The sequence below is a fragment of the Borostomias antarcticus genome (genome assembly GCF_949987555.1).
Source record: "Borostomias antarcticus genome assembly, chromosome: 6".
Taxonomy (NCBI): domain Eukaryota; kingdom Metazoa; phylum Chordata; class Actinopteri; order Stomiiformes; family Stomiidae; genus Borostomias; species Borostomias antarcticus.
Genome location: NC_140239.1, coordinates 23,066,993 through 23,077,842, shown reverse-complemented (window position 1 = coordinate 23,077,842; position 10,850 = coordinate 23,066,993). Strand labels below are relative to the sequence as shown.

The window sequence follows — 10,850 nt, the reverse complement described above, 5'->3', positions numbered from 1 at the left end:
CTTCACAGGTTTGCCGTCACAGCAGGCTGGTTTTCTCAATCAGGACCACTCTGCTGACATGCTGCGACCACTACGGCCTTGTTGTTGGCGAGTCAAACCCTGGGAGAATATCAGCGAACGTGCACAGTCAAAATGTACCATTTCTACGGCGGTTATAGTTCAGCAGCTTTGATTATATTTGAGAATACGGATAAAGGTGGAGTCCAGGGTTCGCAAAGAGTCAAATGTGTTTTTTTTTGGGAGGGGGGGGGTGTGAGGGGCAATCAGTGAAAGAGCTGAGCTCCCAGGTCAACTCATCGAAGAGTGAACACACACTTCTGTGAAATAATCAAAGCAATCACACGAGGAGCCAGTGTTACACAACCTTAATCAATCCCACTCTCAAACGAGCGCTGGAGGCCGGCAGACATTCAGATGGATTCCGCAATCAGCCTTGCCCCGGCACATGATTGCAATTGCAGGTTGCTTTTGGTGCCGGACAATTGACCTGGGGCGGGAGGGGGGGGGGGGTGGTTGTCGCAGGCAGCTGATTGGTGGAGAGAAGAGAAGGGTGTTTTTACCTTCGGTGTCTGGCGTACTTTCCGCTGACATGGCCGCTCCCGTCGCAGCCCGGCGTGGGGCAGCTGTGGACACACACCAGAGCAAACACACGTCTGCATCACATGGTTATGCGGGGATGCTCTCACACACGCACACGCACACGTTAGCAAACACTCCGACATGTCTGTGCATGCACGCACCTTGAGACAACCCCCCCCACACACACACACACACACATACACACACAGTTAGACATCAGTACATGTTCTGCATGACATGGGCAGAGCAGACTAATGCTCTGGAGTGGAGCACCTCTGTACAATTCATGGCGTGAGCTGCACAGCCCACCCCCCTTCGAGCTGCGTTTGGAGTACAGAGGGGACGCAGGGTTACAGCACCCCCCCCCCCCCCCCCGATGACCCTGCGCTTCAGTGATGTGGCATCCCCCTCGGACCCGCCCACTCCCCCCACCGCCATCCCCAGCGATTCCCTCTCTTTGCGCGGTCCGCGGCCGTCCGTGGCTAACGCCGGCCATGCATCATCCGCTGGCGGCGAGGGGAGCGCGACGTCGGCAGGCGGGGGCGGGGCTGCAGCCGAATGGCCGCCTCCCCCAAGGTGAGCGAGGCTATAGATTAGTCTGTGGGCCGCAGGGACATGCATCGATCAGGGCTATCGGCATTATTGATGTCTGCACCGAGGGACAGGGATCAATCTGATGATGAAACACCTATGTGTCCTCAGTGTGTGAGTTAGTGTGTGTGCGTGTGTGTGTGAGCGCGTGTGTGTCTGTGCGCCTTGGACTGTTAGAGAGAGATTATGGATTATGGCTTAGCTGAGAAATGCCATCAAGCAGGAGAAAGGTGTTTACAGATAGGGCCAATCCAGTTCCTGACCAGACAGAAAACGTCGTCCTAGGCATCATCATGCTCCTAGACTGACTGTTACTTTAACATTGGGGTATTCTTGACTGGCGAGAACAATTGTGGCTTCGATGCCAGAAAATTCGGTGGGAAATGTAAAAAAAAATCAATCCTACTAATGTGCGATGGCGTGAAAGTAATTATTAGCAAGAAAATATCTGCTCTCCATACAGTTCTCACGTCTGCAGACTCCACAGAGACTGCATCCAGGTCAGCAGTGTTTTGGGTTCGCGCTGAGCAGTGGACCACGCTGTAGCTACGCATTACTGAATTCAAGGATTTATTTACCATTAGTTCCGTGCCAAACAGTGAACTGTATCCCCCATCTAAGCATGATATATCTTTAGACATTACAGAATAGGGCTCGGTGGATTCATCATTGTGTTTATATTTGGGTGTTATCGTAATAGCAGACTAATAGTCCAACCATCTGGAGATGGTGGTAAAACCTGGGAGATAATAGGATGCTCTCACCTGAACAACTCCTGCACTGCCGGCTCCGCGGGAACTAAGGGGCGGAAAGGGTTTATTATTGTCAATCCCAGTAAAGGAAATGAGACCCATGCATTTTCTCTTAGTAATACTAGGGCTTATGTTCTCCTTCTCTATGAGGACAGGTGGCTGATAGCTGTGAGGGATGGGGAAAGGTGTGTGTGTGTGTGTGTGTGTGTGTGTGTGTGTGTGTGTGTGTGTGTGTGTGTGTGTGTGTGTGTGTGTGTGTGTGAGAGAGAGAGAGTGAGAGAGGGGGAGAGAGAGAGAGAGAGAGAAAGAGGGGGGTGTGTGTGTACTGTAAAGTCAGAGAGAGAGTGGGAAGTGTGTGTGTGTGTGAGAGAGAGAGGGGGAGAGAGAGAGAGAGAGAGAGAGAGAGTGTGTGTGTGTGTGTGTGTGTGTGCGTGCGTGCGTGCGTGTGCGTGCATGTGTGTGTGTGTGAGAGAGAGATAGATAGAGAGAGGGAGAGAGAGGGTGTGTGCGTGTGCGTGTGCGTGTGCGTGTATGTGTGTGTGTGTGTGTGTGTGTGTGTGTGTGTGTGTGTGACGTGTGTGAGGGTGTGGGGCATGGTGGGAGACAATAACGGATGCCCCTGGGCCCTGGCGTTAAAGAGAGACACAGTGCTTTACCTCGTGCCCCTTTGGAACGCGTTCGATGGCGCTTCTCAACCGCATCCACCTCCATCTGGACAGAGAGGGGAAGGAACAGACGAGGTCATTAGTCTCTCTTTCTCTCCATCTCTCTCTTTCTCTCTCCCCCTTTCTCTCTCTGTCCTCCTCTCTCTCTCCCTCTGTCTCTCTTTCTCTCGTTTTCTCTCCATACGCAGTATACATTTCACCTGATATCCACAGGGGGCAGCATACAACAGACAGGAGCGGAAGATTCTGAAATACGGTTCGCCGGTGGGAGAGAACTGTGGACTGGTTACCTGGGATCGCCTGGGTTGGGTGTGGCAGTGCCTCGGTTCAAACCACTCCTCCTCCTCCTCCTCCTTGAAGTGCAATAGTTGGGGTTTCTCAGTGACAACTCTTCAAAACAAATTCATGATCTGCAAAGAGACATCATTTTTCAGAATTGGCTCAAAATGTGATTTGTTATTTGCTTGATTAATGTTTGAGACATGAATTTAAAGCATGTCACGGATCATACCAAGCCTCCGAGGATGGGGGAAGGGTACGGTACACTATCCACAACACCTTTCTTTACAGAATAAGCTCAGCCAACTCCAGTATGTGAATGAGAGAGCACTAGGAGCAAATCTCCTTATTTTAACATCTTTGTTTCCAGTGCATTGTTTTGACTTGGCCCTGTGATACACAGCAGGGGGCAGATGCAGTATTTACCAAAACAAGGATGAACGTCCCACAGCTCGTCCTCTAAGTAACCAGACAGTTATTATCCATCTCCTTTTGTTTATTTGTTGGGGGAGAAAAACAGCATGAATAAGTCCACAAACAAATCCTGCCTGTCTCTCTTTCCCATATCAAGTGTCCAGCTCTCAATTCTCCTCATGTGTCGACAAGCTCACGTGACTGAAATCCTGTTAGTCCAGGGGCTGTGTGTGTGTGTGCGTGTGTGTGTGTGCGTGTGTGAGCGTGACTGCGTGTGAGTGTGTGTGCGTGAGAGACACTGTGTGTATGTGTCAACACCAAGACCAACTGAACAAGTGTGAGCGCTGGATGTCTGTTGAACACAGTAGCACCTCAGGAAGATCGACACGAATTACCTTCAACGTTTGAAGGTGAATACTCTGTAAACGTTTTCCATTGGCTCTACATACCAGAAGCCCTCACCCAGAGAAATAAGGCGGAGTCATCTCAACTTCTCATTGGGTGAATTACAGCACACTCAGCTGTCCTACACGAGTTAACTCTGCGGGCTTGAGCAGGGAGGAGACTTATTTCGTATTCATCTCACCTCCCAGCCTGTCCCACCTCCCAGTCTGTCTCCCCTCCCAGCCTGTCTCACCTCCCAGCCTGTCTCCCCTCCCAGTCTGTCTCCCCTCCCAGCCTGTCTCCCCTCCCAGTCTGTCTCCCCTCCCAGCCTGTCTCACCTCCCAGCCTGTCTCACCTCCCAGCCTGTCTCCCCTCCCAGCCTGTCTCCCCTCCCAGCCTGTCTCACCTCCCAGCCTCTCATATACTACTATTATGCTGTGCTCCCCCTGCATACTGTACGTGGGACTTCTCCAGCCTTACAGTAGCAGGCAGACAGACACACACACACACACACACACACACACACAGGCACATGACCATATGCGCACACTGTACACACACTCACACACTCACACACACGAAAAATACATACATATATGCATTTACATTAGCATAAACTGGACACACACACATACACACATACACACACACACACACACACACATACACTCGGCTGTGCTGCTCTCATGTAGAAGGCGGCAGACTGGGCCCATGTTTGCCATCTGTAAATAGTCCCTCAATGAGAATACTGCCAGAGAGAAGCAAACAAACCAGGCAGAGACCACAGCAGATCCAGAACTCTCATTTAATCAGAACCCCAACTTTCTACAAACAAACACTAAATAAACCCACTGTGTGTCATTGACTGAACAATTATTGCAGGGGGAGGGGACCACCTCTTTCTTTCTCTCTCTCTTTCTGTCTTTCTTTCTCTCAGTCTCTCTATCCCTCCGCCTCTCCATCTCTCTGTCTCTCCCTCCCTCTCTATCTCCATGCTTGCCAGAATCCGGCTGATCGATGACCCGTCAAAGACAGCGATGATGTCAGAATCCATTCATCGGAGTGCCACCCGCGCTGCAGGACTCTGGGATGCGCCCACTCGTCCGCCTCCCTCCTTCCTTCTCCTGCCATCGTGTATGTGTGTGTGTGTGTGTGACATTTTAGAGAGTCATCCTCATTCTAAGGTCAACCCATTCCGTCGGTGCCACCTGTCTGTCAGACGGGCACGGCCAGTTATTTACCAACGCCCACTTCAGACGGTGTAAGGGTACTTACTGTACCAGGGCTCTCGGACTATGACGCCATAAAACATCGCAACGCAAACTTTATTCACATAAGGAGAATCGTCTTGCTTGTTGTTTGCATAGGCTCAGATACAGAGACGGCCATTGCTCTTTCAAACACGACAGGAACCCCCTATTGGGGAATCCACGTCGATTCACACAGATGGTGAAATATGAACACAGTCTGGTACTGTGTTGAGCTCGGTTATTACGATACCGGACTACACCACGGTGTCCTACTGTGCAACAAACGCAAAGGCTTTTGTGAATGACCGTATGTGAGCAGGTGGAGTGTCTCAAGGGTAGGCCTCTGTGGACACCTGCCTGTTCTTTCCCCTTGACTCCCAGCGGAGGAGGGAGAGAGGAGAGACAGTGTTAGGGATAGCTATGGAGAGATCAGTCTGAATGGCTCTTAATGATCCTTGACGGAGCATGTTGTCAATGGCAACTGATGCACCAGAAGCCTCGGCTTCATGATTCAGTCTGCGTCCCCGTGGAGGCTCGGGGGCGGGCTGTGGGGACGGGGGGGTGGTGGGGGGGTGGGGGGTGGTTGCGGTGGGGACGGGGTGTGTAGAATAGAGAGCGCGTTCGGCGTCCGGAGACCAGGATGGTGTCCCATCAGGCTACAGGACCACTCTGTCTATCAGCACTGTCAGGGGTAAAGCCTACAGTACATTCAACAGTTAGAGGAGCCAACTCATTTTCAGCAACACAAATTCCGTCATGTTCAGCATTCATTCTTCTCCAATCCCACAACGCACTGCAGGTGGAATGTGAGAGGAATTCAAATTCGAAATGGCGGAAGTTACACTGAAACCACCTTTTCTGAAGAGAGCAGTACCTCACCTGTCTTCCTTCAACTGGTCGACTGGGAAATGTGTAGGTTTGAATAATCAATTTATTCTCAAAGGTTTTGGGTAGCGTTGCAGATAGTAGGGCAAAGGATGTGCCAACTCTCTGTCCAACAGACTTTACTGGCACCACAATATCAGCAGGGTCATCATCGCCAAGAATCTCTATTGGGAAAAGTTCCATCGCTCAGGAAATTGAATCAAGTAAAGTATAGCTTTGTTCTACTTGGCATCTATTTAGCACATCACATCATGAGAAAGAAAATGGGGGGTAATAGTGCTAATATCAGCTGGAAATCTTAACAGTGTATACGATATTGTAGCTGTACGTGTACAGTACAGTGACCTGAGGACAGCTCAGACTCTGATCAGTTCCTTGTAAGCCTCCTCCCTCTCTCTCTTTCTCTCTCTCTTTCTCTCTCTCTTTCTCTCTCTCTCTTTCTCTCTCTCTCTCACTCTCACTCTCACTCTCTTTTTTTCACCAGCTTTCACGCCCAAACTTCGGTGTGACAACTCGACAGGCTCTATCTGCTCTCTTCTCCACTCCACCTGTTGTTAATTATGCCTCCTTTCTGCACTTCCTGCTCACTCATTTGCATATCCAATCTGCCGGGATTACCGTACCTTATCACTGCAGCTGTGCCAAAACTAAATCACTGATGTGCAGACATCCCAGAGAAATGACAGCTACCGCATGGAGTGTGTCTGTGTGTGTGTGCGTATGTGTGTGTGTGCGTGTGTGTGTGTGTGTGTGTGTGTGTGTGTGTGTGTGTGTGTGCGTGTGTGTGATCACGATAGGAAACAGAGACACACACGATTTTTCTGACTGCAAAGTTCCCCTGTGGTTCCGTTCCATAATGCTAAATCGATGAGCTCAACAGTACAGTACATTCATCCCAAATACAAACAGATTCTCAACATGCAACCTTCACCAGCAAGGCTGAAAAGCTCTGACCCTGGCATAAAGGTCTCCTTGCAGACCCCCCACAGAAACCCCTGACACATCCCCGAATATATATTCACCAGAGCTGCTGTCATCAGCCAATGCTAATCAGCATCGGGCCGAGGAGATGGAGTGGAATGTATCATGGCCTTAATCAGTGTGTGCTCTCTGCTGTCTGCAACCCAGGGCAAAGACCAGGGGCAATCAGCCTGTCTCCTCTGTGCCCCGCGGGGAGGAAGGTCCCTTAATTATCACCTACCAGGATAGGGGGCTCTCTCTCCGACAAGGGGTGGACAGGAGAGAAGAGCAGGGCCATTTCAGCAATCATGGGGAGTGATGAGTCAGTCATGAATTACCCCTGCGCTATTCATTGATGGGAGGGAATCTTTTCATATTCAAATGTAGAGGCCCCTATATTCTCCAGACTTAGACACCGTCCAAGTTCATGTGCTCCGGACACATATATGCATAGAATCCATTAACGGCAAAGCGATGGCGGCTTCTTTTAAGTGGCCGTTAACCCTAAAGGCCAGGGCAGACGGAGGCTTTTCTGCTGACTCACCGTGTGAGAGGCCGACGCTGGATGTCAATGGAGGAGCTGCCTTGCCTTGCCTCTCCTGCACTACTACGGGGCTGTAGCTTCAGAAATGGTCCCAGTCCCACTGCTGTGAGTCTGCGCTGAGTGCGTGCGTGCGTGTGATATAAATAAAACCGCTCACCCACACTATGACTCATTCTATGAACTAGCTTGGTGGAGGGAGGCTCCGAAGGAGTGTCTGGAAATAAAAAGCCCTGGAGCCAACTAATAACTCTCCCCGTGCTCCAGTCGGGCAGCGTGTGTGTGTGTGTGTGTGTGTCTGTCTGTCTGTACATGAGTCTGTGTCTGTGCATGGTTTGGGGGCTGTATGGAGATGCACCATTGATCACAGCGAGATAATGGGATTGATAGGTTTCTTGGCACAGACTCGTGAGCCGAAGCCCTCTAATTTGATTCAGGCCCACAATGTGGGCCCACCTGAAGGTGACAGAATAACCGAGACAGGAAGTCAAGTAGGGTAGAAGTGCAGGTAAGGACAAAGCACTCAGAGGAGTCCCCCGCTAACCGCACGTAGCCGTGTGTGACCGCGTATGTGCCACCACATAGGGACGCACAGCACAGTATGGAAGACACACACTGTTGTCCAAACGTTATTAGGTCACATCCCGTAGAGCGATGACTTTCAGGAGCGGCGTGACTCACGACCGGCGAGCGCGTCGCCGCACGTTCTCCAGGCGCCGACCCGCCGTCGGTGTGGCCGCAACTTCCTGTAGCGCTCGTGGGAGGGTTTATCTCCGTCTAACGCTCCCGGGCGCTACGTCGCGTTTTCGAATGTCACCGCCATCTAAAGGTGTGTTTCCATGGACACAGCAAAGTTTGCCTCCAGGTACAGTTAGGCGAAGCAACTGATGGGAGAGTGAGGAGGAGATGTGCATCAGAGTGACGTATAAATAATGGTCCTCAGTTTACTTAATGTATCTCTCTCTGTCTCTCTCTCTCTCTCTTTTTCTTGCTCACACACTGCACAGAGCAGAATGTAAGGAGGAATTCATATAATTCCTATAATAAGCACCAAGGATTAGTTCTGCAGCACGCCCCCGCCGATGTTCAGAATGAAAAGACGTGAGCTGTGAGGTGTTGGGCGTGGCGCCGGAGGCGATGCGCCATCATGACAACGACGGGGTCGAACTCAACGCGTCATGTAACCGACTGTGTACAGGTACGGTCGACACATGGAGCCAACATCGGTAATATCAGTATGTAGTGTACGCAGAGGGGGGCTTCGTCTGCGAAGGCGCTACGTGGACGTTTCCTGTACGCTGTGACGGGTCAACCCGCCGACCCCTTCTCTGAGTTCTGCCTAAAATAAAAACGCAGGTAGGTAGCAACCACGGCCGCCGTGGGAATGTGTATGGGCGTGAAAGCGTCTCCTGCCTGTTAAACGTGCGGGGTCGAATGGATCCATCACCTTGGCCGGCGTTGGCTCTCCCCTGCCGCCTGTCTGCCTCGCCGCGCAGCGGCACAGGGTCACCGGGCGGATTGATTGCATATGTGAGGGAGGGAGCTGGGCGCCGGGCGCCGAACGGCTGTTTGTCTGTCTGGGGCTCGTTACTCAGTGCAGCACACACACACAGGGAGGAGTGCTGTGAGGGAGAGTGGAGGCAATTGTGGAGGCAATCCTCTCAGAATGTTTGAGGTCGCACGAGGATGTTGCCGACTTCAAAAAGAGACCTGTGGGTTAAATGGTATTTGGAATTCTTTCAAATGGTTGGAGCGTTGTCAGGTGGGCGGGGCTTGAGTTTTTGGGACTAGCCTATTGGTTCCATTGTGCCAGGCAAGCTCAATCAAGCACAGATAAGTATTTGAAATGATTTGAAGTAATATTTCCAGAGTCAAAGTGAGTGAAACGCACACCTGTAGAGACGAGGTGCCGGGCAAAAAAAACAAATATGAAACTAATTAGTCGCTGTACACTCGTAGCTTTGATGGAAAAGATTTAATAACACATAAAAAAAGTGTTTCTGCAGCTGCTGTGATTATCCCTGATGAAGGCAGCGTACAATAACTGCAGAAATGTTGGTTTTTTATGTCTTATTAAATATTTTGCAGCAGAGCTACGAGTGCTGCGACCTTAGTTTTAAGTCCATCCAGGTGTGTGTCAAATATAATTTCAAAGGATGTAGGAACAAAATCAAGGCACTAATTGATGTCAATGCCTCTGAAGTTTATGAATAGAATTCCACTCTATTCAAACATTGCCCTTGGACAGCGGTAAGTAAAAAAAAAAGTTTGAAATATTGTATTTGGCTGCCCTGTTACAGTACAGAAAGTCTCCTGTTGACTTCTAGAATATACTGCACCCATGTATGTTTGCAACGGTGCTGTGGACCTGATTCACTCAAGGTAAAATGTAGTAAACACCGAGTTTGTTTATTCAGCATGCCTGCACTGCATTTTGGGAAGGAACTCAGGCTGCCCCTTAATATTTTATTCACCCCCTATCCCCAAACTCTCTCTCTCATACACACACCCACACACAGACACAAACCCTCACACACACATTCTCTCTCTCTCTCTCTTTCTCTCTCTCTCTCTCTCTCTCTCTCTCTCTCACACACACACACACACACACACACACACACACACACACACACATATACACACACTCCACTTGGCTCAATTGGGTCACACTGCACTGTGCAATACGGACCACTGGGTTCACTAATGCACCAGACATGACACATTATGCACATTTCCTCACACGGTAGCAAAAGACACTGTCCTCGCTAGCCTCATGCTGTCATACGGTAGCAGAAGACATCAAAGGAAGAATGATAAGTCATGGTCACTGATGAACTGAGCAAGTGCCTCACTTAAACAACCTGTCACACATTTTTAGAAGGCATCTTCACCCCCCCCCCCCCCCTCTCTATCTCTCTCTCTCTGTCTCTCTCTCGTTCTTTGTCATGCTACCTAATGAAGGCATGCCTACCACCACTCATGTGATAAACAAGTAAGCATATCATTGTATGAGAAAGAACAAGTTAAGCGCTGGCAGGCTGTTCTCCCAGTCTTACAGAGCAAAGGTTTATCTGATGAAACTTGTCAGCGGTGTGCTTTAACAGATGGTGCAGGGGTGTAGGTGGACTACTTGAGTTATTCGCAGAATCCTGACTGCTTGCTTAGATCACGACTAACCTTATTTACTCAGTTGCTATGCATCTCATCTCTACAATGGGGTTGCTATGTACAGACACTATATGGGGTATGCTATGTACAAAAATGTTGAAAAACAACGTGAAGATGATATGTGGAAGGGTAGGGAAGATACTCTAAGAAGCATCCAGTGATAGAGTTATTCTTGTTTGCTAGAGTTTGCTTTATAATTGGTAGGACAATGAGCTCGCAACAGCTTTTGATGCTGACCCTAGATTGCTTTGTATTGTATTTGCATTCAATAGACAGACCTTCAGTTCTCTCTGCCTTTTTCATCAGCATTGAAGGACAGGGTCATGATTTTGATAAGAATCACTGTTCTGTTTTTTTAGTTTTTTTGCTGTGTGGATCGCAA

The 10,850-nt window shown here is 49.8% G+C and overlaps 1 protein-coding gene across 1 annotated transcript in view; it reads right to left on the bottom strand.

Moving 5' to 3' along the window:
- Nucleotides 1-2,633, bottom strand: part of myt1la (myelin transcription factor 1-like, a) — a gene marked incomplete at both ends in the record, with an annotated part of 28,704 nt that extends 26,071 nt beyond the window's left edge. Inside the window, 3 exons of the mRNA XM_084439269.1 lie at nucleotides 561-623; nucleotides 1,935-1,968; nucleotides 2,579-2,633. Coding sequence (XP_084295395.1) covers nucleotides 561-623; nucleotides 1,935-1,968; nucleotides 2,579-2,633 — 152 coding nt within the window. The remainder of the gene's footprint in view (nucleotides 1-560; nucleotides 624-1,934; nucleotides 1,969-2,578) is intronic.
- Between the last annotated feature and the right edge of the window lie 8,217 nt (nucleotides 2,634-10,850).